A 26,621-nucleotide genomic window follows, 5' to 3' on the forward strand; every position below is an offset into this window, starting at 1 on the left:
GGGTGGCTTGGGGAGCATCTGCAAAGCTGCTGGGGGTGGCTCTGGGGAAGATGGCAACTCCCTGCCCTGGTTCTGCCCCCACCTGGGGGGTTGTCCCTGCTCCTGGCTCCTGGCCACCCCACGATGCCTGAGGAGCGATGGGACCAGTCCTGGATCCTTGCACATCATCCCGTCCCTGCCGGGAGGGCTGGCCCGGCCCCGCTGCCACACGGGTCCCCAGCTCCCAGCTCCCTGGACCCTCCTGACCCACCCAAGGGTATCCCCAGCCCCCGCCCCGGGGTATAGCTCCATTCCCGGAGACCCCCGGCAGCCAGGCTCCTGCCAGGACCCATCCCGGGACAGCCCCAGCACCCCTGTTGTCACCCTCCCGGTCCCCAGCCCTCCCCCGCCCCCGGACCCAGTGTGCTGAGCGGCGCTGGCCGTGCCGAGCCGCGCCCGCAGGCTGAGCCGTGCCGTGCCGTGCCGCGGGGCCCAGCCGGGACACTTCAGCTCAACCGAGCCAGGACCAGCCTTGCCCTGCGGCCGGGAAGTGCCGGGATCAGCCGAGCCGAGCCGAGCCGAGCCGAGCCGAGCCGTCCTCCCCACGGTGGCCACCTACCCATGCGGGCTGGGCGCCGCCGCGGGCTGGGCCGAGCCGAGCCGAACTGAGCCGAGCCGAGCCGGCAGGGCCGGCGGTTCTTTGTCTGGGCTCCCCGGGTCACATGGTGCCTCCCGGCCCGGCTGGTTGGCTGCGGCGGGGAGGGGCCGCGCGGCGCCGGGGGGACAGCCCGGCCCGGCCCCCTGCCCGCGGCTCGGCCCGGCTTGGCTCCGCTCGGCCCGGCCCGGCCCGGCTCGGCAACTCGGCTCGGCCCGCATCGGCTCCGCTCGGGTCGGCTCGGCTCAGTTCGGGCCGGCTCGACTGGGCGCCGCTCGTTGGTGTCTCTCACCGTGGCCCGGTGCCGCTCGGCTGGGCTCCGCCGTCTCCCCGGGCCCGCTCCCGCGCAGTCCGGCCCGGCCCGCTCCAGCTCCTTCCCGCTCCTCAGGCCCGGCCCCAGGCAGCAGCGGGGGCTCCGCGCTCGCCCTGCCCGGCCCGCGGCTCTCAGCGGCCTCGTCCGAGCTGGGCCGCGCCGCGCCGCGCCGCCTTTTATCCCGGGGCCGCGGCCCCACGGCCCCTTTGTGCGGCGGGACGGGGCGGGGGGCGGCCCGGGGGGCTCGGCCCGGCACGGCTGGAATCTGCCCTGAGGGCCCTGCCCGTCCGGCCGCGCTGGCAGGGCCTGCCCCGAGCACCCCAGTGCCACACACCAGTTGGGGACCGGCTGGCACCAGCTGCACCAGTGTGGCCCACTACGGACACTGGTCTGGGAGCAGCTGGCCTGGCTTGGCACATCTGCATGCACTGACACGGCACCAGTCTGGGACCACAGCACCCAGTTCAGTCCAGAGTCACAACAGCACTGGTCTGGGACCACAGCACCCAGTCCAGACCCACCAGCATACAACGACACAGCACTGGTCTGGGACCACAGCACTCAGTTCTGCCTACCAGCACACACCAACATAGCACTGGTCTGGGCCCACATCACCCAATTCAGCCCACCAGCACACACCAACACAGCACTGGTCTGGGGCCGCAGTCCCCGGTTCAGCCCCCAGCACACACCGGTACAGCACTGGTCTGGTCAGACTCAGCTGTTCCAGCCCAGGCCCACCTGCAGGCTGCATCCCAGCAGCTCCCCATCCCAGAGGCCATGGCGGACCAGCATGGGGACAGTGGGCTCCCTACCACAGGCTGCCCCTGCCCGTGGCTGCTGAGGTGCAGACCCAGATACCCCAAAACCGGCCCCCTAATGACCGCCTGTCCCCCAGCACATCCCCCAGTGCTGGCACATCCCTGGCATGTCCCCTAAGAGCCAGCTGTCCCACTGCACGAGAGCAAACACACCGCACAGCCTGTTCCCCTGGCTCTGGACCCCCAAGGCACAGCCCTCGACACCCAGACCCACTGCAGCCAGGGTACCTGTCCCCTCAGCAGCCAGCCACCCCAAGGACCATCCCCAGCAGTGACACTGCCTGTGCCATGCCGTGTACCTGGACTCTGTCTTAGCAGCCAGGCCAGGCTGGGCACTGCCGGCTGCAGCCGCAGGGGCTGTGCACGGTGTCAAGGCCAAGCACGGGCTCCACCGTGTCCCCTCTCCTCTCCCACAGCCGGTGGCAGGTGGGCCCCCAGACTGGAGCACTGAGCTGCCGCGGGGCTCGGGCAGCCCTCTCACAGCACCCATGCGCAGGGTGCAGGTCTCAGCTGAGGCACGGGTGCCGTGAGGTGCTGCCGCTGCCCTCCTACCGTGGTGGGGTGTTTTAGGGCACAAGTTTTTCAACGATGCAGAGCAGAGCAGGGAGCCCATGCGGGAGCTGCCACCGCAGCTGTGACGGGACATGCTTGGGATGCCTGCCTTCCCCCCTCCCCGGCCTGTCCCCTGCCAGCCCCCCAGCCTGCTGCCACTGCCTTCCCAGACAGCCCTGGGCCAGGAGTCCCCCAGGACCCCCAGGCAGGAGATGTCCCACAGAGAGGTAGCTCCGGAGCTCCGGGTCCCCTTTGTGTTGCAGAGTGGAGGGGACAAAGCCGCTGATGGCTGTCACCCCCGGGGCATGGGGCTGCCCCCAGTGGGAAGGCTGGGGATTGTGTGCTAGCAGAGCCCTCTGGCCCGGCCCTGCAGACCCCCACCCAGGCCAAGGGGTACTGGGGCCGGTGCTGCAGCACCTTGGCTAAAACACCTGCCCCAAGGCTGCTAGCCCCCTGGGGACCCCCAACATCGGCTGCACCCCAGTGCCAGGCAAACAGCCTCAGCCTCTGGGGGTCACAGTGGAGTGATGGCAGCCCATGGGCAGCCTGTCCCCTCCAGCACCCCTTGGCCTTGCCAGACCTTTGGGGACCTGGAATAAAATTATCTGGACCTGAACTCAGCCCCAGCCAGAGGATGGGGTGGATCAGGAGCATGGCCGGGGGAGTGCAGCTGGCGCACCCTTGGGCAGGGACACCCCGGTGTGGGGCACCCATGGGGGCTGGGGATGTGGGAAGAGCCAGGAGGGACCCAGGGGCACCCGAGGAAGGCTGCAGCCAAGGAGGAGGCAAAGGGGAAGAGGAAGAAAATGGAGGGGACAAAGCTGCCGGGTGCCGCTGTGGGAGTGCTTCTGCTTTGTCCCCGGGGAGAGGCAGGAGTAGGGCAGAGGGAGGAAATCGCCCATCCACCGGTCGTTATAGATAAACTGGAGCTCCAGGTGAAGGGCACATCCAGACGATCAACCCAACGCCTGCCTTCCTGCACCTACAGACACAGGCAGCTCTGCCCAGCCCCTGCTCTACCTCCACGACCATCCTCATTCCCATCCCCATCCCCGTCCTTGTCCTTACCCCACCCCCACCCCCATCTTCATGCCCTCCCCATCCCCATTCCAAGTCCTTGTCCTTGCCCCACCCCCATCCTCATCCCCATCTTCAAGTTCATCCCATCTCCACCCCCATTCCCTGGCCCTGTCCTTGCCCCACCCCCATCCTCATTTCCATCCCCATCCTCATCTCCATCCACTGCCCCATCTCCATCTCCATCTTATCTTCATCCCATCTCCATCTTCATCCTACCTCTGTCCCCTGCCCCATCCCTGCCCCACGCTAGCACAGGGTAGGGGCTCACCCGCTGACACCAGGGCCTGGCTGAGGGTGTCCCAGCACAGACGGGCAAGGGACAGTGCCCAGAGCTGTACATTACTGTTCCAGCTGCAGCACTGGGGCTGGTGAGGGGCAGTGATGGCCCTCGGAGGCTGTTGGGGGTGAGGAAGAGGAGGGAAGGCTAAAGGGGACCACGCTGTCCCTGTCCCCACTGCAGCAGGGCTGGTGACCCTAGCTGAGCTACTGGGACCCTGCCAGGCAGCCTCTGCCCATGCCAACAGCGCTGGCGTGCTGGGGCATGGGTAGTGGGTGTCCCTGCCATGGGTGGCACGGGGTTGTGCCCAGTGCCTGGCAAGGGAAGCCCTGACACCATCCAGGGATGAGGAGTGGCCATGCCTGGCCAAGGGGATGGTGCCAGCCTGCTGCGCTCACTAAAAATATGCCTCCGAGCTGACTGATTACAGGTCTGGGGACCTCAGCAAGCAGGAAACAGCCAGTGCCAAAGGGCTGCAGTGTGGCGAGACAAGGGCTGGGGCCATGCCATGGGGGTCCCTTCCCGGGGAGGGCTTCCTGTCCCCCAGCCCTCCAGGACCCTGGCACCACCGAAGAAGCAAATCCCTTGGGGGCAGAGCCAGTGCTGTACTGTGGCACAGCCAGCACCGCGGCTGGCACAGGGAGCTCACTGGAGGGAGGGAAAGGGTATGGCTCTCCCCGTGACGGAGCCGCAAGGGCTGTGGGTGGCATGGCCCATCCCCAATCCTTGGGGACTCTGTCGCTGACACCACCAGCAAGTGACAATTGGTGCTGGGCATGCAGCTTGCTGGTGGTTGTCAGCTGCGATGGGGGGAAAAAGGCTGATCCAGCCTGAAAACATTTCAGGCTTTCTCCCGTAATGAAAAGAAAACACTTATTCTTATTAGAAAAATAACGGAAATAAACGCGGCTAAATTCAGCATTGTTTGAGAATGAGAGACTCCTCAAAATAAGTATTTTGACTTTTTTAGCATTTTTTCCCAATTATTTTTGGCTGACAAGTGATTTTGGCTGACCTGAATCTACATTTGTTTTGGCGAGTGAACCGTATGTTGGAAAATTGTTACTCAGTGGCTGCAACCACCAACCTCCCCGGCCACGCTGCGCCGCAGTTTGCCCCACATGCTCCACATGGCACAGCATGGCCAGCAGCTGCCTGCACTGGCCGGCACACAGTGTGGGCAGGGGCAGGGGGCTGTGAGGCTGGGGGCTGCCAGGGCAGTCACCGCTGCCCCATGGCCTGCAGCGCAGGGGTCCATGCATGGCACCGGTGGCCGCTGCACTGCTGCCGGTGGCCGGAGCGTGGCTGCACCGAGGGCTGCGCCGCGCTGTGGTGGCAGGCGAACGCCTGCATGGCTGGTGCCCCCCCTGCCCTCCCCACCTCTTGCAGGGCAGGGGCTGCAGGCCCTGACCACAAGCATGATTTTGGCAAACATGGCTCCTGGCACACAGCCCGAGTGTGCGCCGGGTGCCCACCCTGGCCGGGACACCCCACAGGAAACCCACGGCTCTGCCAGCCCACCCTGTGCCTGGCTAAAGCTCTGCCTGTGGGCAGCAGCCACACTCAGCCCCTGGGGCTGGCGGTGCTCCCCCCACACCGCTGGCTGCCAGCTCCACTGGGGCGGCGGGACCCCCTGTGCCCACGCTGGCCACCCCAGGAACTGCTGATCCACAAGATCCCCTGACATGGCCACCCCAGCTGTGCCAGCTGTGCCCTGTACCAGCCATGCCCTGCGTGGTCCGTGGAGACTGTGGCTGTGCCAGCCATGCCCTGTGCCCTGTGGGGACACTGTGGTCATGCCAGCCATGCCCTGCGCCCCACAGTGATACTGTGCCTGTGCCAGCTGTGCCCTGCGCCCCATGGGGACACGGAGACTGTGCCAGCCATACTCTGCACCCCATGGGGACTCTGTGTCTGTGCCAGCCGTGCCCTGCGCTCCATGGGTACACTGCTGCCGTGCCAGTCATGCTGCAACCCATTGGGACACTGTGGCCATGCCAGCAGTGCCTTGTGCCCCACAGGGACACCACAGCTGTGCCAGCCAGGCTGTGCCAGTGGTGCCCTGTGCCCCACAGGGACACTGTGGCTGTGCCAGCCATGACCTGCACTCCACAGGGACACTGTAGATGTGCCCTGTGCCCATGGGGATACTGTGGCTGTGCCCTGTGCCCCATGGGGACACTGTGGCTGTGCCAGCCATGACCTGTGTGGTCCACGGGGACGCTGCGGCTATGCCAGTGGTACCCTGTGCCCCATGGAGAATTGTGGCTGTGCCCTGTGCCCCATGGGGAATCGTGGCTGTGCCAGCTGTGCTCTGTGCTCCACGGGGACACTGTGGCTGTGCCAGCCATGTCCTGCACCCCACAGGGCCACTGTAGACATGCCCTGTGCCCCATGGGGATGCTGTGGCCATGCCAGCCATGCTCTGTGCCCCATGGAGACACTGTGGCTGTGCCAGCTGTGCCATGCAGGATGCCCCAGCCATGCCAGCCTCCCCCCATTGCCAAGCAGTGCCAGCATGATGGTGCTTAGCGGCGCAGGGCTATAAATAGCATCGGGAGTGGTGGTGGCACAAGGGGACCTGTTGCCAGGGAGACCTGCTGGCAGCAGGGAACAACGCGGAGAGTGAGGCGATGGGGTAGCAGTGGGGATGCTGGTGGGGACAAGACCCCTGGGGTGCCCGCAGAGCCCCTGCCCCATGGCACCCCCCTGAGTGGCCGTCAGCACCGTGGCCTGCCTGCAGCCCTGCGCCTGCGCCAGGCTCCCGCTGCTGCTGCTGCCCTCACCTTTGCTGATTTTGGCTGTGTCATGGCACATGCTGGTTCCCTGGGAAACTGGCAGGAATGGCACATCCTGGCACACCCCTTGACACATCCCACAGAAGAAGGAAGGGCCTTGTGCTGCCCACACCAGCAGGGCCCCTGCACCAGTGGCTGCACACACTGGGCCCCCGGCCCCTGCCTTATGGTGCCCCCCGCGTAAGGGCACAGGCACGAGAAGTGAAGATGCCCGCCTTGGCCATGGCATTTAAGTTGGGTGCAGGCAGGGCAGTGGCACCACCACGGTGGTCCCACGGGGAGTGCCTGCTCCACCTCCAGCCCCACGGCACGGTACAGGTTGGGGTGCTCTGCACTGGGGCTGCCCATCCTAGCCCTCACCCTGAGCTGAGCGCCCCTCATGCAGCTGGTTACCCCGGCACTGCCAGTGTCTGGCAGAGTGCTCCGTGCATGCCATGTTTTGCCGGACCTCTGCCTGCTGTCATTAGCGATGCTGCAGTTAGCTGTGGCAGCCTTGGAGACAGCTAGACACCAAGGGGCTTGGGGTGCTTAGACTTGCAGCACCATGCAGCCCACCCCACGCCAGCATCACCACCATGCCATGGTGCCCCTCCTCCCCATCCTCTCTGGCAGCATCTGGCTCCTTACCTCTCTCTTCCAGCGGGCCAGCCACTCGTCCCGCTTCCTCTTGCTGATGTAGTATGGGTCCCCAGCTTGGAAGGTGTGCCGCTGCATCGGCCTCTGCCGCAGGCTCGACTCCCAGCCCAGCCCGCCACGCAGCCGCCCGCGGGAGCCCTGCCGCCGAAGGGAGAGAGAGGAGGCTGAAGGCTGCAGCCACAGCACTGCTGCGGGCACTGGGGACAGCAGCATGGTGGGAGCCGAGGCCCGGGACAGGCTGGGCTCTGAGGGGACAGAGCGGAGCTGCCTGCGGGGGCTGGAGGTGGGCACCCCACTTGTGCAGGCTGGGACCGGCAGGGGAGACTGCTCAGGGGGCACTGCCTGCCCAGGTGCGCACATGTGTGCACACACACGCTCTGGCCAGCACCAGGACCTGGATGGGTGCCGCTGTCACCATCCCGGGCATGGCTCTGCCCCAGGCTGACGTGCTGGGGGAGGCATGGAGTCAGCTCGAGCAAGCACCATCCCACAGACGGCTGGACGGAGGGGGGTGTTACTGGCCTGGCCACAGCTCGGTGCCATCTGGTCCCCAGCAGAGAGGCAGGTGCTGCCTGGTGCCTGGCTGTGCTGGGGCGCAGGAGCCCAGGACCTCTGTCCCTGCAGGTCCCCCAGGGCCGCTGACTCTGAGGGATCGGGGAACGCTGGTCCCTGCGGGCACGGGGAGCACCGTGCTGGCCAGTGGGCTGTCTGGTGCCCATCTCCTGCGGGTGCCTCGGTGCAGCCTGCGGTGGGGGCCCAGCCCCGGGACATACTTGCCTCCATTTTCAGGGTGTCAAAGTTGTTTTCTTCCTTCTCTTCCTTGCCTGCACACAGAACAGAGAGAAGCCATCAGCTGGGGGCATCAGCTCAGTGCTACAGGGCAGGGCACCCAGGCCCCTGTGGGGGAGAAGGGGGCCCACCTGGGAATCCCCAGCCTGGTTGGGAGCCAGGGAATGGCACTCATCACTGCCATGCGTGGCCTGGGCTGTGTTCCCTGGGGGATGCCAGCTGCTGGGATGTGAGCTGGCTGTTCCTGTGCCCCCTCCCCACACCCCAACCAGGGAGTCTGGGGGAGCAGCTCCCACCAGGGCCAGGGCGGGCAGGGGAAGCACGTGGAGCCCTGCTGGCTTCCTGTGCTATCGGCACATTTCGCACACCGCAGGTACGTGCTGAGCTGCTGCCAGGGAAGTGACTAAAAATAACCCTGACCGTTTCTGGGGTTGCAAAACTCGGTGCACCCCAAGCTGCTGGGGGCCGGGGCCAAGTGGGGGCAGCAAGGCCAAAGTGTGGGGCATGCTGGAGTGCACATGTGGGGGCACCCACCCACCCGTGTCTTGCTGCAGGCAGCGCTGGGGCCAGTGGGTCCATGCACCATAGGTGCCAGCACTCCTCTGTGCTTCACCTGGGCTGCTGGGCACTGGCTGCTTGGGCACAGATGTGGGCTGCAGGTGAGCGGCTTGGCTGGGATCCCCACTTGCCAGCTGAACAGGTGCCCTTTTTGCTGCAGGGTGCAATGTCCCCTGGGTCCTTGGGCTGTGCTGCAGCGCCCCCACATGCCCCCCAGCCCTGCGTGACACCTAGGCAGTCCCTTACTGCTGGCACAGGGGGACTTCGACCCCACTGCAGCAGCTGGCCCCTGCCCCAGAAGCAGTGAGGACTGAGGAGGAGCATGGCCAAAAGCCCTGCTCTGAGTGCTGGGGGACACTGGGGTATACTGGGGGGGACAGCAGCTTTCTGGTCTGTGCCAGGCATAGGAATGTGTGAGTGCCCTGGGGGTACCCAGCCAACCTGTCCTCCCAGCCCTGCCCACAGGCATGGGGATGTCAGGTGGGGAAACTCAGGCACAGCAGAGGGGTCCTGGCCTGTTCTGAGATGCTGGGTCTCTCCATCACTGAGTTCGGCAACCCAGGCACTGGGACTCGCCAAACTGGGGGACACTGACTATACTGGGGACATGCAGCCAGCATCCCCCCTGCCTCTGCTGCACTGCCTGCTGTGCGGCTGTGGGGTGTACAGCCCAGCACCCGGCTGTAACCAGTAGCGGGGCTGCTGCCGCACCTTCCTGCTGCTGCAGCTCACTGCCTGAGCATCCTGTACATGGCTGGCGCTCGGCAAAGGCCCTGGCCTCAGCTCCTGCCCGTCCCAGCACCTGCAGCAGTGCCATGCCATGTGCTCTCTGCCAGCTAGCTGTGCTGCTGGGACAGGACACAGAGTTACCAACAGACAGCAGAACCCTCACCGAGACCTTCTCCACCAGGGATTTTGGCAGGGACAGAACTGGGGGGGAGAGCAAAGGGGTGCAGAGCTGGCGGGATGGCTGGTAAGTCATGCTTAGGCAGTGCTGGAAGATCAGCCCTGTGCTGGGCAATGAGAGGTGAAAAGCCAATGTGCAAGGAGGAACCAGCGCTGGGTGCAGGAGTGCTGGGTGAGCGGGTGAAGGATGCTCGGGAGAGCCCGCTGGCCAGCCAGGCATGAGGCAGCAGGAGCTGAAGGACCAAGGAGCAGAAGAAGATCTGGCAGAAGGCAAGCCTGCTGCTGGAAGACGATGATGCTGCCACTAACCTCACCGCAGATATAGCTGAAGCACTGGAAATGGCTTCTAGGGAAGGGAGCGAGCTCCTGGCACTGGCATGGCTCCCCCAGGCAGTTTCTGGGTACCACTGGGTACGAGTTTGACAGCATCACCAGGGCACTTGCCCCAAGCCTGGCAGAGAAGCCTCAGAGCAGCGCCAGGGCATGCAGCGCATGGCCGCAGACACTGGCTGTGTTTGCAGGAAAGCACCAGAGAAGAGGGGAGGGAAGAGCCTCCACACAATCAGAAAGTGCCTGCGCAGCAGGGATGCAGGCAAGAAGAGCAGAAGGATGAGCACCATGCAAGGGCCCTGCAGGCAGGTCACCTCGCACGAGGATGAGCTCTGTACTGCTGAGGGGAAAGGGATGAACACCAGCCTGAGTCTGGAAGGTGAAGCCTGACCTGCTCACAGCACACACGTTGATGGTACTGATGCTCACGTACTGTGCTCAGGGCACTGTGCTCCTGTTCCAGCCAGTGCCTGTTGCTGCTGGCCTCTGAAACCAGAGCTCTGCTGCACACAGGAGCTGGTGGCAGGGCACCCTGGAGCTGTCTCCACCCCACTCCATGCTGGCCTTCACATTGGGGTGTGCTGCACTGAATCCCACTGGCTCAGCCCATCTGGTCCAGCTCCCCTCAGCCACCAGGGCCAGCCTGGCACTGCGGCTGTACCATGACCCATGCCCAGCCCAGGCAACAGGTCCCCCTGACCATCTGTGCTGCGCTGCCAGCTATGGCTTCTCCACTCCCTCAGCTGCCTGCTTTGTGCCTCGTGACTGCAGCAGCATCTGCATTGCTTGTCTCCAGCCCAGCCTCCCCCAGCTCCAGCCCAGCCCTTCCTTGCCTGTCTCCATGCCCTGTTCAGCACGGCCAGCAGCAGGTCTCTCTGCTGACCTGGGTTGAGAAGCCTGTAGCAACCAGAGCCTGAAGCCCCTCATTCCCACCCTGCTCCTGCTCAGCGGTGCCCTGTGGTGCCAGTGCTGTGACCTCCCCAGCTCTGTGCCCCCTCTGCTGCCAGCTGTCTGTCCCCTCCTGTGGAGCAGGCGTGGCTCCCCATCCCAGCTCATGGCTGGTCCATGCTGCCCCATCCCACTGCCCAGCACCTTCAAGCCAAAGGGATGGTGGCAGCAGGGACACAGGCTGGTGTGTGCCCAGGGGGCAGCCAGGGCCAGTGCTGGGCTGGCTCCCCTATGGCCTGTGCTGCAGCCGCTTCTGCCTGTGAGCAGCCACAGCTACGGAAGGCACCGGATGGGTGCAAAGCCTGACCCCAGTGAGTGGCAGTCTGGACACCTGGTGGCCCTGGGAACCTGGTCCCCATGGCGCTGCCTGCCCAGACAGGAGCATGGGCATGGCTGGGCAGCATATGGGGCTAGCACGAACTGGGGAGCGGGTGTCCCATGTCCGCTGTGCTGAGGTCTGCAGAGCAGCTGAGGGTCTCACAGCAGGCAGGGGGAGCAGAGCTGGGAGCCCTCCCCAAGCTGCACACATGGATCCATACCTGCGCTCACAGACATGACACATGGACTGGCAGAGGCTGGGATGCCCTAAGCTGCTGCCCAGGACCACAACCAGGGTCTCTAGGGACTGAGATCCCCACCACTGCTCTGGGCAGCCTGGACCCATGTCACCCTCACACCAAGGAGTGTGTCCTGGGGTCCAAAGGGACCCTCCTGGCACCCATTTAGGGTCCGTCACCTCCGGTCCTGGCACTGGGCACCGCTGGCAGAGCTGCCTGTGTCCCCTCGGCACCCTCCCGCAGGTGTTTATGGACACGGATCCAACCCCCTGAGCCTGCCCTGCGCCAGGCTGAGCAGTCCCAGCTCCCGCAGCCTTGCCCCAGAGCAGAGGGGCTCCAGTCCCACAGCATCTTGGTGGCCCCTCGCTGGACCCTCTCCAGCCTGGCCATGCCCCTCTCGGGCTGGGGAGCCCAGCACTGAGCCAGCACATCTTGAGGTGTCCTCCTCAACTGGTGGGCAATGCTCCTAATGCAGCCTAGGACATCATTTGCCTTCATTGCACAAGGACCCACTGCTGGCTCATGCTTGGCTTGGTGTCCACTGGGACCCCCAGGGCCTTCCCTGCCAAGCCGCTTGCCGGCTGGGTGCTCCCAGCGTGGTGCTGAGCCCTCCAAATCATGTGTTCCCTGCAACACCCAGAGCAGCACTGGCACCAAGAGCTGGCACCTCCTCGGCACCAGGGCAGCATGGTCCCAGGACTGCACCATGCACACACCTCCCGCTCTGCTCCTGGCACATGCAGGGCTGCCATGCAAAGCGGCACAAGCACTGGCAGTGGTGGGCATGCCCTGGGCTGGCTCGCATGCAGGCAGGGGCACGCGTGCGCCACGGGGCCCCTGCACGCCACGGGGCACCTGCACTGGCTGTGCTGGCAGGACAAGGACTGAACTTCCCTCTTGCTTACCCTGTTCCTGCCAGTGGAAAGGGCGGTGTGACAGGACAAGCATGCAAGGGCAGCACCCGGCTCTGATCTGCCGCCCCCACCCCAAATCCCGTGTGGCACTGAGGGGCTCAGCCCTTCCTCCTCCTCCGGCAGTGCTCCCCAGACCAGGAGCCACTGCAGCCCGGACCCCTCCCGGGGACAGCATGCCGGGCAGGGTGGTGGGGGCCGGGGGTCCCCGCCTGGAGAGGTGTGGCAGGCACTGGTGGGACCGCGGGCAGAGCCACAGCCCTGTGGCAGGGAGCCCTCAAGGCTAAGGTCTTACTTTTCTCAGTGGCCTCCAGGAGTTTCCTCCTCCCGCGTTTCTTCTGGGGGTCGGAAGGGGCCAGCTCACCCTCATCGGCCGGGGCGTCCAGGCCCTCCTTGGGGGTGCAGCGGCCATTCTCCAGCGCCTGGCCCGTCTCGCCGTCTGGCAGGCTCTCCGTCTCGTCCTCCTCGGAGCGCCCACCCTTGGGGCTCGCACCACCCTCCTCTGCACCCTTCCACTGGGCACCGTCCCCCTCCACGTCCCCGTTGGGCAGCGGCTCGGCAGGGCTGGCCTCTGGGCAGGGCAGGGGGCACTTGGGGACGGCTGCGATGTCTTTGGGGGTGTCACTGCTTTCCACCTGCCGAGAAGGAGAGGAAAAGGAGCTGCAATGGGTGCTGCTGGGCAGAGGCATGGCCATCCTCGTGCCCCCACCTGCACCCCCAGCCTGAACCCCACCAGCCATCACCACCACATCCCACGGCAGGAGCCCTTCCATCACCTTGGGGTGGCCGGCCCCATTCAGACCCTGTCCTTGTCCCCATCACCCTGCCCTGACCCTACTTCCCCACTGCAGATGTCACAGCACGAAGAGTATTTCCAGGACCACAACCCACACCCCCAGAGACATAGCTCCATGACACAGTGACAATGTGGGGACAGAAGCGCATTACTCCAAAATGACCAAATTCCCCCTCTTACATCTCAGGCGTGCCGGGCTGTCAATGCCTGCAGAGGCTGGCAGCATACCCCACAGTGGGATGGGTCTGCAATGGCACCCTCAGGACCAGGACACGTGTCCATGGATCCCTCAGGACATGGACATGGTGTCATGACACCATGAGGACCATCACACAATGCCATGGCATCCACAGAACCAGGATATATAGAGATGAGATCATCCGGAACAGGAAATGGTACTGTGATAGCCTCAGGATGAGGACATGCTGCCATGGTGCTGTCAGGACCAGGAACCACTGCCACAGGACAAAAGGATGAAGACATGCTCCCATGGCAACCTCATAAGAGGGACACATGGATGTGACACTCTCAGGACCCTGACACACTGTCACGGCACCCTGAGGAACAGGACATGCCAGAAAATCCTCAGGAGCAGGATACATTGCCATGGCATCCTCAGGACCATGACACTCTGCCATGGATACCTCAAAACCAGGACAGAAAGCCATGGCACCGTCAAGGCCCTAGACATGCTAGCGTGACACCTTCAGGACCATGACACACTGCTGTGACGCCCTCAGGACCAGGACACAATGCCACAACATCCTCAGGACCAGGACATGCTGCAGTGACACCGTCAGGACAAGGACACATGGCCATGATATACTCAGGACTAGAACATAATGCTACAGCACTTTCAGGATGAAGACACATGGACATGACATCATTAGTACCAGGACACACTGCCATGACACCCTCAGGACAAGGACACACTGTCATGGCACCTGTAGGTCCACGATACAAAGCCATGACACCCTCAGAACCAGCACAAGTGGTCATGACACTCTCAGGTCCAGGACAGATGGCCACGGCACCCTCAGGACCAAGACAAATGGAGGGGATGCCATGAGGACCAGGACACAATGCCACAGCACCCTCATGACCAAAAAAAATGAAGGTGATACCATGAGGATCAGGACATGGAGCCATGGCATGCTTAGGACCAGAACACAATGCATGGCAGCTTCAGAGCCAGGACAAGTGGTCAAGACACCCTCAGGACAAAGACACTTTGCCATGACACCCTCAGGACCAGGACAAAAAGCCACAGTACCCTCAGTACCAAATCACAACATCATAGAATCACAGACTCATTTAGGTTGGAAAAGACGTTTAAGATCATCAAGTCCAACTGTCAACTCAGCACTGCCAAGCCCACCACTAACCCATGTCCCTAAGTGCCACATCTACATGTCATTTAAACCCCTCCAGGGATGGTGACTCCACCTCCCTGGGCAGCCTGTTCCTGTGCTGGACAACACTTTTGGTGAAGAAATATTTCCCAATATCCAGTCTAACCCTCCCCTGGTGCAACGTGAGGTTGTTTCCTCTTGTCCTGTTGCTTGTGACTTGGGAGAAGAGACCAACCCCGTTACAACCTCCTGTCATGCAGCTACAGAGAGCGATCAGGTTCCCCCTGAGCTTCCTTTTCTCCAGGCTGAACACCCCCAGTCCCCACAGCTGTTCCTCATCAGACTGGTGCTCCAGCCTCTTCCCCAGCTCTGTTGTCCTGCTCTGGACATGCTCCAGCACCTCAAGGTCTTGCACTTGCACACCAAAGCTGAATACAGGATTCGAGGTGTGGCCTCATGACATGCTCAGGAGCAGGACACACTGCCACAGAACCTTTAGGACCAAGACACACCTCTATGACACCTTCAGGACCAGGACAATCAGCCAAGGCACTCTCAGGGCTAGGACATGCTTCCATGGTACCCTCTGGACAAGGACATGGAGCCATGGCATCCTCAGGACCTGGACACACTACCATGACATCTTTAGGATCAGGAAAAGCTGCTATGGCACTCACAGAGCCTGGACACATGGACATCACAGAATCACAGCATCGCAAAATGGTTTTGGTTGGAAGGGACCTTTGGAAGACCATCTAGTCCCACCACCCTGCCACAGGCAGGGACCCCTTCCACCAGCCCAGGCTGCCCCCAGCCCTGTCCAGCCTGGCCTTGAACAATGCCAGGGATGGGGCACCCACAACCGCTCTGAGCAACTTGCTCCAGTGTCTTGCCACCCTCATAATAAAATATTTTCTTCTCATGTCCCACACAACCCTACCCTCTTTCAGTTTAAAACTGTTGCCCCTTGTCCTGTTACTGCAGACCCTGGTAAGGAGCCTTCCTCTCTTTCTAATAAGCACTCTTTATATACTGAAAGGCTGCAATAAGTTCTCCTCAGAAACAGGGGGCACAATGGCATGGCACCCTCAGGACGAGAACACAAGGATGTGATACTGTGAGGACCTGGATACACAGCCACGATGCCCTCAGGACCAGGACATGGTGCCATGACATCCTCAGGACCAGGATGCAACACCATGGAATCCTCAGGACCAGGACACATGGACATGACACCCTCAGGACAAGGACACAACGACATGGCACCGTCATGACACAACTATGGCACCTTCAGGATGAGGACAGACTGCTGTGACACCCGTAAAAACAGAACATGGGGCCCTGGCCTCCTCAGGACCAGGACACGCAGCCACAGCACCCTCAGGACCAGGACACAATACCATGTCACCCTCAGGAACAGGACACATGGATGTGACACCCTCATGATCAGGATACACCACTGTGTCACCCTAAGGACCAAGATACACTGCCATGGCACCCTTAGGACCAGAACAAAATGCCACGGCAACTTCAAGATGACAACACTCTACCATGGCAATCTCAGGACAAGGACACTCTTCCACAGCACCCTCAGGAGCAGGCCATGTTACAGTAACACCCCCAAGACCATGACACAATGACATGGCATCTTCATGACTTGGACAGTGGAACACGATACCCACAGGACCAGGGCAGAAGTAGGCGACACCACGAGGACCGGGATATTACCTGAAGTCAGGGCAACTTCAGCACCTGTATACGCTGTTGTGACACCCTGAGGTATCGTGACACAGGCTGCCATTACATCCTCTGGACCTGGACACTACACCCTGACAGTCAGGAAAAGGACACACATCCATGGCATCCTCAGCACCAAGACACAAGTATATGACACCAGGAGGACCCAGATACACTATCCTGGCAACTTCAGGATGAGGACATGCTGCCCTGACAGCCTAAGGAACAGGACACACTGCCATGACATCCTCTAGACCAGGACACAAAGCCATGACACCCTTAGCAAACAGAAGACACATCCACGCATCCTCAGGACCAAGATATAAGGATGTGACACCAAGAGGACCTGGACACAATGCTGGGGCACCTTCAGAAACAGGACAAATTGCAATGACACTCTGAGGACCAAGACAAAATGGAGGTGACACCACAAGGACTAGGACTTGGAGCTGTGACACTTCTAAGACCAGAACACAAGGCTATGGCACCTTCAGGACCAGGACACAATGCATGGCAGCTTCAGGTCCAGGACAAGTGGTCAAGACACCCTCAGGACCAAGACTCACTGCCATGACACCCTGAAGAGCAGGTCATGTTGCAATGAACACCCTCAGGGATATGACACAACACCCTCAGAACCAAGACACAAGGACATGACACCATGAAGATCTTGATAACTGCCATGACACTTTCAGGACCACAACACAATGCCATATCACCCTCAGGACTAAGACAAATAGAGGTGACAGCATGAGGATCAGGACATGGAGCCATGACACCCTGAGGACAAAGTCACAAGGATATGACACCATTGGGACCTGGATACACTGCCATGACACCTTCAAGACCAGGACATATCTGCCATGACACCCTTAGGACCAGGACACAATGCCATGGCACCCTCAGGACCAAGACAAATGGAGGTGACACCATGATGACTTGGGATACAATGCCATGGCACCCTCAGGATCAAGGATACAAGGACATGACACCATGAGGACCTCAGTCAACTGCTGTGCCACCTTCACGACCAGGACACAATGCCATGACGCCCTTAGGACCACAACACAACACCACATCACCCTGAGGACCAAGACAAATGGAGATGACACCACGAGGACCCAGACATGGAGCCATGGCACCCTGAGGACCAGGACACAAGGACATGACACCATGGGGATGTTGATACACTGCCATGCCTTCAGGACCAGGACATACCGCCATGATGCCCTTACGTCCAGGACACAATGCCATGGCACTCTTGAGACCAAGACAAGTGGAGAAGACACCATGAGGACCTGGACACAATGCCATGGCACCCTTAGGACCAAGACACAAAGACATGCCACCATGAGGACCTGGATACACTGTTGTGACACCTTCAGGACCCAGACAAATGACCACAGAATCATAGAATCATTTAGGTTGGAAAAGATCTTTAAGATCATTGAGTCCAACTGTATCATCAAGTCCAGCCATGAAACCCTGAGGACCAGGACACACCACCACAATGTTGCTAGGACCAGGACACAACATCATGTCACCCTCAGTAACAAGACAAATGGAGATGACACTATGAGGACCATGACCAGTGCCATGCCACCTTCAGGACCAGAATAAGTGGCCATGAAACCCTCTGGACCAGGACACAACACCACAAAACACTCACAGAAGCATGACACATGGCCATGGTACTCTCAGGACAAAGACCAGCTGGGATGTCACCCAGCTGCCCCACTCCCCATGTCCACCAGGACATCCCCAGTGCAGAGGGCACACTGGAGTTGCCTGTCCTGCCTGGCTTCCCTGTGCTGCAATGCTGCGGCGCAGGGCCAGCGTTGGGACCCCCTCGCTCCTGCCTGTCCCCATTGGCAGCAGGAACACGGAGCAGATGGTGCATGCACACGCTTGTGCAAGACCGGCGGAGCCAGGGCCTGTGACGGCTGCATGCATGTGTGCACGATGGGCAGAGCTGGCTGCTGTGGTACATGCGTGTGTCACAGCAGGGACAGGGTGCGTGACAACTGTGTGTGTGTGTGCATGCATGGCAGCAGGGACAGCCTGTGATGGGTACTGGTGGGTGTTCATACACATTTGTGTGTGCAAACAGGCAGAGCTGTGGACCGTGACACATATGTGTGTGTGTGTGTGTGTGTGCGCGCGTGTGTGTGTGCATGGCAGGAGGGACAGCCTGTGACAGGTGCTTGTGGGTGTTGCTACATGTGTGTGCATGCCCCAGGCAGAGCTGGGGACCACGATGTGTGTGTGTGTACAGGTGACAGGCAGAGCCAGGCCCTGTGACAACCCTGTGTGCAGACATGCGTGCAAGCATGACACACAAATGTGAAGTCGGAGAGTGGCAGAGAGCGTGACAGGCACAGCCAGAGCTTGTGACATGCATGCGTGTGTGTCAGACGGGCAACGCCAACACCCGCAGGCGGGTGCGTGTGTGTGACAGGCGGTGCCAGTGTGTGCGACAGGCGGGTGCGTGTGTGTGACAGGCGGTGCCGGCACCCGCAGGAAACGTGCAGCTGGCCCCGGCTCGCGAGTGCAGCAACAGAGTGGCGAGTGTGCATGAGCGTGAGACACGGGGGAGGACTGCTGGCGCCAGCGCTCACCAGCACGCTGGCCTCGAGCACATGCCCGTGTGCCAGACGGCGCCGACGTGAGCACAGGGAGACGGCAGTGCTGAGCATGCCAGTGTGGCTGCGGCGCTGGGGATGGCATCGCCATGCTGCCAGCCCCTGGGGGAGCCGTGAGGCACAGCGCGGCATGGCAAGGGCTGGCGGCGGTGGGAGCCGGAGCAGGAGCAGAGTCAGAGCGAGAGGAGCAGCACAGCCCGGTGGTTTCAGTGGCAAAGGAGAGTGAAAGTGCTGCTGCGTCACTGCAGCAGCCCAATGCGCAGCGCAGCCGTGGCTGGGTGGGCTCTGCCACTGCCGCTCGCCCAGGACCTGGTCAGCCCCGCTGCTACACTGTTGGGGAGCACTTGGCCCTCTCCTGGGTGTGCTCCCAGGTGTGCAGCCTCACCCCATGCTGGGGCACAGTGACCCCTGTCCCTGGGGCTTGGTCCTCACCAGCATGGCAGTGGAGCCGTTCGCCCACCGGCACCATCCCACCGGGGACCCTGTATGCTGCCCGCAGGCCGGGGTATTTGTCCTGGCCTCAGCGCCGCTCCCCCAGCACCGGCAGCTGAATGCCCAAAGGACAGACACCCACAGCAGCTGCCGCTGCCTCCCGGTGCCAGGAGCTGAGGAGGTGGCACCCAGCCCCGTTTCCTGTGCCCCACACTCGCCTCTGCAAGTCGTGCACCCCCACATTTGCCCCTGCAAGCTTGTCCATCTCCCACCCCTATGCTTGCCTCTGTGAGCTGGTGCACCTGAGGCCGGTGCTTGCCTCCATGAGCTTGTGCATCCCTGACCCCCATGCTTGCTTCCACAAGCTTGCACAGCCCCCTGTTCACCTCTGCAAGCTTGTGCACCCCTCAGCCCTGCGCTTGCCTCCCCATCCCTGCACCCCCCCGGGGCCCACAGAAGGGACTTAGCAAGAAGCTGAGAGTGTCATGGGCTTTGCAGGACCTCAGGGATGGGATGCCTGCCTGCCACCCTTCCTGCCACCCTGCCTGGGCTGGAGCAGGGCCCCCCATCTCTGCAGCAGTGATGGCAGGAAACACGGCCGTGCTGTGGAGACAGGCAGCCCACCGGCACCTTCCCTTCACTGCCACCTGCCCCCACCTCTGCCCCAGCTCTGCCAGCTCCCCCGGGAGGGCCTGCATGCCGGGGCTGCGGCGTGGGGCTGGCACGGTTTCAGGATGGCATGGAGGGGAGCCAGATGTAGGGACCTTCCTGCCCGTCCCCAGCAAACTACATGTCCCAGGATGCACCGTACCATGGCAGGATGCCAGGGAGCAAACGCTGAGCTGCCAGCCAGGCTTGGTGTGAGCTAGGGTGCTCATGGTGCTGCTGGGGTGCCCCCCGTGCTGCCCAAACTGCCCTGGTGCCACTGGGAACGGGACGCTGAGCAGCAGGTGGCGGAGGAGGCTTTGCTTGCTGGGGCAACCCCGATTTGTGCCACCACCACCGGAGACCCCTCCCCAGGCATGCCTGGCAGGTGGTGGAAGCCATGTGCCACTTACCATGGCGCATCCCCTCTGGCTGGCGTGCAGACCCCCGTCTGGCTGCCACCCACCCGTGTGCAGGCACCTCCTCCCAGCGCTGGCGGCCGCGGCCCAGTGGCGGCGGGTGCTTCCTGCTCGGCCTGGCCGCCCCGGCTCGCTGGCAGAGTCACTTCCTCCACTTGCTTGCTCACTCGCCTGCCCCAGCCCTGGCGTGTGGGAGTCTGGGGGCTCCCCACTGAGGGGCTGCGAGTGCAGGCAGGAAAGAGGGTACAAACTGCCCCAGAACCCACAGTGGGGAAGGGGCTGGTGAGGTGTGAGGGGGTGTTGGGGGCCAAAGGGGACCCTCGCAGGGTGGGTGGCAGCACCAGCAGGGAGCCACAGCCATGCCAGCACAATGCCTGGCCACCCATGGGGATGCAGGGAACCACTCCCAAACACACACCCACTGTGCCAAGCTTGCACTGCTCCCACCTAGGGACAGCATGGCTATGTCACTTGTGCCAGGCATGTGCACGCATCACTGCAGGGGCCACCACACACCCACGTGCCAGGGACACATGAGCCACCACCACCAGTCACAGGAGTGCCCGGCAGCCGGTCCCCATGCTGGACGGCCTCTGGGCTGTGGCAGGTGGCAAAGCCCAGGATCCTTGGGAGGGCATGGCTCAACCAAGCAGACACCGTTGCCATCAGTAGGGTGGAGATGCTGTGCCAGGCCACCACGCAGGCGCTCCCAGCCATGAGCAAGGGCATGCATGGGGCAATGGAGGCTGAATAACAAACCTTGGTATGCCTGGCTGGTGGATGCTGCAACCCTAGGAGCTCTGGACACTGACCACAGTGGTGGAACAGGCTGCAGGGATGCTGTGGTGTGCCTGGATGCAGCCCTGGAGCAACAGAAGGAGCTGGCACCATTGGTGAGATGGATGCTGGAGAGCAAAGTCCCTGGCTGATGGAGTGGGGAGAGCTGCTGCATGCCTGCACCCAGGGTTCACACTGGCTCTGGAAGTGACTGTGCAGCGCAGGCACAGGCTCTGTCTGTGTCCCACTGTGCCTGCTGCACTCCAGCCACCCTGGCTCAGAGTGGCCAGGGGGATTCAGGGCAGGAGGAGCTGCTGAAGGGGACAGGGCAGCCCAGAGCAAAGGGGAAGGAGGGAGACTCGGGCAAACTGAAGCAGGCAGTGTCTGCAGTTGGAGGAACAAGCTGAGGACCATCTCAGGTCCCTCATAGGAACAGGCCTGGGGTTTCTGTCCCTGCATCAGCCCCACAGTGAGTGTGAAGGGACCTACTTCCTGCTGTGTGTCCCCCCCCTACCCTACACACCAGCACCCCCAGCTCCCCAGCCTGAGGAGCCGCCCTCCCTTGGGGTCCCTGGCTGCCATCCCCTCACTGTGGTGCCAGTGCCAGGCTGCAGCTCGTAGTGGGGGCCCAGCCGCCTCCAGCCCTGCTCCCGCCTCCTGATTGGGGCCACATCCTGGACACTGTGCTGAAAACAATCGCAGGGGCTGCGTGGGCTTCCCGGGAGGAAACGGGAAGGCCAGCAGCACGCTCTGGATTAGGCAGCTGTGGGGGCTGGCAGAGGCATGGCTGTGGGGAGCTTGGTCCACTCGCCTGCTGGCCATGTGGGCATGGGGGTGGCGGGAACACAGTGGCATGAGGTCCCCTCAGGGCTGCGAGGCCACGGCAGTACCACCAGGATTAACCAACCACGGCTGGCCCTGGGGCTGGTGAGTGCCACCCTGCCGGGACCACATGCCCACCACCCAGCGGAGCAGATGGGGGCTGCTGTGCTGCGTGTTGTCCTGCTGTTGAGGCTCTGCCCTTCCTGCCAGCGTGGCAGATCCAGGCCCGCCGTGCTTTCAGGCAACGGGTGTCAATGTGCATCTGCCATGGCCCCGACTCAGCCCAGCTCCGTGCCTGCAGCAGGGGCCTCGCTGGGCCCTGCAGCGCTGCAGGACAATGCCAGGAAGCTGCGCCGGGCAGGCAGGTCCCTCTGTGCTGCAGTGGGATGGCATGTGGGAGGTTAACCCCAGGAACCGAACACGAACAGGCACCACATCCCCTCACGACCAGCTGTCAGGGTAGGGACACACAGCCCACCTGGCACTGTGGCCAACATGCCCTGGCACGGCACCCATCCGAAACCAGCCTCCTGTACCATCACACCTCCAGCCCCTCAACAGCTGCCCCAGCCAAACGCAGCACCCCGGCTCCAGCCCTGCTGCCGCTTCCCTACCTGGCTCGGAATGGGACTCCAACTCACAAGGGTGCTGCCAGCACGTCCCAGTGCTGCCGGTCGGACACCACCACCGGGCCAGGGTGGCACGAGGGAAGGGGTGGCCAGGACCCACTCTGCAGCCCTGCCCCTCCCCGGCCACCCCTGGCCGCCCCGGCGCCCATCCTGGTCCCCGAGGAGGGCCCGGCGGCGGATCTGCCTTCCTGCCCACCCACCCGCTTCCTCTGCGCCGGCCGGGCCCTGGGAACAAGCGCTGCCTTTCTCCCGCTCCCCTCCCCTCTGCTGGGCCCCTGCCAAGGACGCTGCTCCACCGGGAGCCTGTCGGGCTGCATGGCCCCACTGCCTCACTCACTGCCAGGGGGACACTGGGGGGCCTCGGCCGCAGGGCAGGGGCTGGCCGTGCCAGGGATGCATGGTGACTCTGGGGACCGGTCCCCACAGAGGGGTGATGAGGGACAGCCTCGATGTACCACAGCCCTTGGGGATCCCGGTTCCAGAGCGCTGGCGGCAACTCCAAAGCTGCAGAGCCCCTGCCTGAGCCCGAGTTGCTGCCAGGTGGGACTGCCCCTGGGCCATGCCCCCTCTGCTAGAGGGAAGGGGCCGGGAGAGTCACTGCCATCCATGGCACCAACCACGGAGCCACTGGCAGAGGGGTGTCCCACTGCTGAGCCCCTGCCAGGCCTGGCTGGGCTTGGAGGCGCTGGTCGTTGAGCCACAGCACGATGTGGTTCAGCGCAGCACGGCTTGGCACGACGCACCGCAGGACAGTATGGTATGGCCCGGCATGGCTTGGTGCAGCTCAGAACTGCACGGTTTGGCATGGCACAGCATGGCTCACCAGAGGTATTGGTTACTGCCGCCAGGCAAGGCTCCCCGACTCTGCCTGGCAGCTGCTGGCCCCTGCCAGGGTCTGTCTCTGCCTGTCCCCACAGCCACTCCTCAGCACCACGGCCCCCAGCTCCGGCGCAGGCAGGCCTGCCTGCAGCACCTGTCGGCATCACCTCCTCCTGCCTCCCTGCCACCTCCTGCCTCCCTGCCACCTCCTGCCTGTCTTCTGCACCCCACCGAGCTCCCTGTGGGGACCTGGCCCTGACGCATGTCCCAGGGCTGAGTTCCCACCCCATGGATGCACTAGGAAAAGTGGCAGCAGCATTGCCAGCCCCACATTGGGACCCCTGTGCTGGCGAGCTCCATCCCCAAGCAGGGCTCACGTCCCTGCCCCAGGCACAGGCCAAGGTGGGCGCTTGGCACCCTCCTGCAACACACCTGCCCACTGTGTCCCTGTAAATGGGGTCCTGGTGACCCTCAGCTGGTCCCTAGGGAGCCAGCCATTTACCCAGGGTCCCCATGCCACACACTGGGTCCCTTCCATCCCGGTCTGGTGCCCCTGGCCAGGGGCTGTTCCTGCAGGCACTTGGCACCACAGGGCTCTCCAGCGGGGAGGGTATTTTTGGCAGCTTGCACCCGGCCAGGGCTTTCCCTGGCCTCCTGGCAGTGCCTGCGGGGCCTGCCAGCTCTACTTGCTTGGCAGCGGAAGCCACCGGCCGGCTGGGACGGCACCACGCACGGGGCAGGTGGAGCATGTGGGAGCATGCAGCGAGCGCACATGGGACAGGCAGTCACTGCGAGTTGGCCAGCTCTTTTGCAGGGGGCACCGGGAGGTGCCTGATGTGGTGGCACCGCCGCCATCTGTCCATCCCGCTCCCGACCCGTCGTGCTGGAGGGGGCTCCTGGGGCCGCCTGCTCTGGCAGCCAGAGACCTCCTGGTTCCCAGGCTCTGTCTGTTCCCGATGACTTTCCCCATTTGTTCCCGTGCCAGCATTGTTCTTCCACCGAAACAGCTCCCCCTGCCCGGCACGCCCCACTGCTGGATTTGCAGCCAGCGTTTGGAGCCTGGCCGCCCCGTTCCTGGCCTGGCGTCCCATTGCGCCCCATTGCACCCCTGCCCACCGCAGGCAATGCTGTTCTGGCTTTCCTGGTGCCCCTGCCACTGTAATGACAGAGATCAGGGACTGGGACAGGCAGGACAGATCTGGACATGTCCAAGCACAGGATTAACCCTTTCTTCAGCCAGAAACATTTGCAAAACAGTTTTTCAACCTTCAAGCAGCAAAGGCACACTGGCCCCGCTCATCTCCCCACCTGGGAGCTCTACTCTCCTTCCCCTCACGCAGGGTCAGGGGACGGGGATGCTGCCTGAGCCCTGCCTGTGCCTGTGCCCAGGGTGACAATGTGCACCTTCCCCCTGGGGCTTCAGCATCAAAAAGACCCTCTGCTCCTCCTCTGCACACCAAATTCACAGTGGCACCAGCAGCCGGCCACATAACACCCGACAGGGAAGAAGCCACTGTGGCTCCCCAGCTGGCATCATGACACACAACAGCTCAAGAGGGCCAAGCCACCGCCTCCATGAGTCCCCCTGGCCACAGGTGCCCTGTCCCAGGGCCCCACCACAGCCAGCTGCTCCCCAAAGCTCTGCGCCGCACACCCCCACCCCACCCCCATCACCCCGCAGCACCCCACTGCAGGCATGGCAGCCTGTGAGCAGCGCAGTGCTCTCACGTGCCAGTCCCTCGGCCAATGGCACTGCTGGGGCCCTGGGATGAGCCATTTCAGCTGCTTTGGTGCTGGGCAGGCTGCGATCCCAGCTGGCTGGGCTAGCAAACTGGGAGCTCATCGAGCCTCATGCACTTAAGAGCGGGCATCACCCTTGCGGCAGGAGCTGGGGGAGCTCAGCCCCACACACTCACATCTGCCTTGTTACTGCAGCTGCTGGCGTGAGCCTGAGAGCCGTGCATCATCGCCCAGGGAGCCGGGGGAGTCCAGCTAGCCCCAGGGGGAACAGGGGTGCCCGCCCCTCAGACAGGGAGCAAATACATGGTGGGGCCTCGACTGAAGCTGCATTGAGTGGAACGCTGCTGCTGCCATGCACAGGAAGGGCTTGCCGGGGGCCATGGGGAGGGGGCAGCGCTGGGGGCCAGGGTGGGGGCCGCTCCCCTCCTGCTGCTCCACCGCCCTCGTGCTCTCCTCCCGGCCGGGTGCCCCGGCACGCAGGGGAGGCTGGCCAGCCCGCAGCACACTGGGAGCCACAGTCTCCCGCCAACACGGCACATCTGCCAGGCGGTGGGGGGGACGCCCCACCCCCCCACACCTGGCCCCCGCACCCGGCGCCCGCTGGCTCACCTGGGCATGCTTGCGCTTCCGCCCGGGCCGCCCGGCTTTCCTCATGGGCGTCCCCGGCTCCTGCTTCTCCTCCTTGCTCTGGTTCTCCTCGAGCTCCTCTTCCCCCTGCGAGCCGGAGACAGAGAGGACGGTTATGCCGCCAACCCCGCGGCCGGGCAGCCTGCGGTCCTGGGCACGGCTCTGCTCCTGCTCGGCACTGGGATCACTGGCACCATGGGTACAGCGCCGAGGGCTGTGCACAGCCAGGCACCCAGCAGGCAAGGAGCGCTTTTGGCATCACCAAGCCAGCAGCCCCCCGGGCACCATTAGAAGGGCGACTGTGGCTCCTGCCAGGCCTGGGCTGCAGCACGAGCCGTTGTGGGGCTGGCTGCCTTCGCCGGGTGAGCCCTCCTGTGCCGTGTCCTGTGCCATGGCTGGCTTGGGGGTACATGCCCCTTCCTGCAACCCACCAGAGCCCTGCACATGTGGGGCTGGGGGCTCCTGCACTGCTGCATGCAGAAAGGGCTGCGTGGACTCCACAGCACAGCACGGCACGGCGGGCCTGCAGGGAGCTGTGAAGCTCCCTGGGGACAAGGGCAGGCAGCAGAAGCCAGGGTGCCCTTGGAGTAGGCAAGCAGCTGTCTGCTTCCCCGTGCCGCCCCCAGCACGGGTGCTTCGGGGGACGACGCACACTCTCTGTGCTGTGCCCTTGAGCAGCTGCCAGCGCCCCACCACCCTGTCCCCCCCTCCCCGGCACCGTGGCCCAAACCCAGGCGCTGGCAGGACACCCACGCTAGCACGGGCGGCAGAGCAGGAACATGGCCCCAGGAAATGAACCTGCTCCCTGCGCTGGGGCTGCAGCAGCCGCCCAAGGACCGTAGTGTGCCGGAGGCCCTGTTCCCCTCTTGGGAGGCCCGTGCCTGGCACTGCGGCATGGCAGGGGGACATGCATGTGGGGTGAGGGCTGCGTGGGGCCTCTGGCATGTCCCGCAGCAGTGGCGGGGCCGTTTTCACCTGAGCCCCAGAAGATCCCGGCAGCAGCAGCCAAGGCAGGAAGAGGCCACGGAGGGGGGAGCAGGGGAAAGAGGAGAGGCCGGCGGGGGGCTGGCGAGG

General features: G+C 63.3%; 2 protein-coding genes across 6 annotated transcripts in view; both read right to left on the reverse strand.

Annotated features, from left to right (window-relative positions):
* DNMT3A (DNA methyltransferase 3 alpha) overlaps positions 1–26,621 on the reverse strand; it is a 48,894-nt gene that overhangs the window by 10,963 nt on the left and 11,310 nt on the right. For 2 of the 5 annotated variants that reach the window (XM_055714021.1, XM_055714018.1), the window contains 4 exons: positions 25,530–25,634; positions 12,406–12,745; positions 7,889–7,935; positions 7,103–7,249 (listed from right to left, as the gene is read on the reverse strand). In XM_055714021.1, the coding sequence (XP_055569996.1) occupies positions 7,103–7,249; positions 7,889–7,935; positions 12,406–12,745; positions 25,530–25,634 (639 nt within the window). Of the gene's footprint in view, positions 1–7,102; positions 7,250–7,888; positions 7,936–12,405; positions 12,746–20,127; positions 20,254–25,529; positions 25,635–26,621 lie in introns of those variants that run through there. The other 3 variants (XM_055714020.1, XM_055714023.1, XM_055714022.1) reach the window with 3 other exon arrangements.
* On the reverse strand, positions 3,537–7,095 carry LOC129736339 (uncharacterized). The gene is made up of 2 exons (XM_055714024.1): positions 5,858–7,095; positions 3,537–5,827 (listed from the first exon to the last, which is right to left on the reverse strand). The coding sequence occupies exons 1-2, from the start codon at positions 6,176–6,178 to the stop codon at positions 5,210–5,212; spliced, it is 939 nt and encodes a 312-aa protein (XP_055569999.1). The 5' UTR covers positions 6,179–7,095; the 3' UTR covers positions 3,537–5,209.

The sequence above is a fragment of the Falco cherrug genome, chromosome 6 (genome assembly GCF_023634085.1).
Source record: "Falco cherrug isolate bFalChe1 chromosome 6, bFalChe1.pri, whole genome shotgun sequence".
NCBI classification, from domain to species: Eukaryota; Metazoa; Chordata; class Aves; order Falconiformes; family Falconidae; genus Falco; species Falco cherrug.

What these genes read in the sequence shown, in the direction of transcription:
- LOC129736339 (XM_055714024.1), bottom strand. Translation starts at nt 6,178, where the DNA reads ATGGGGGGAGGCTGGCATGGCTGGGGCATCCTGCATGGCACAGCTGGC. An exon ending in ATGGCTGGCACAGCCACAGT is followed by an intron (nt 5,828 to 5,857) that starts GTCCCCATGGGG and finishes GCACAGCCACAG; the next exon opens with TATCCCCATGGGCACAGGGC.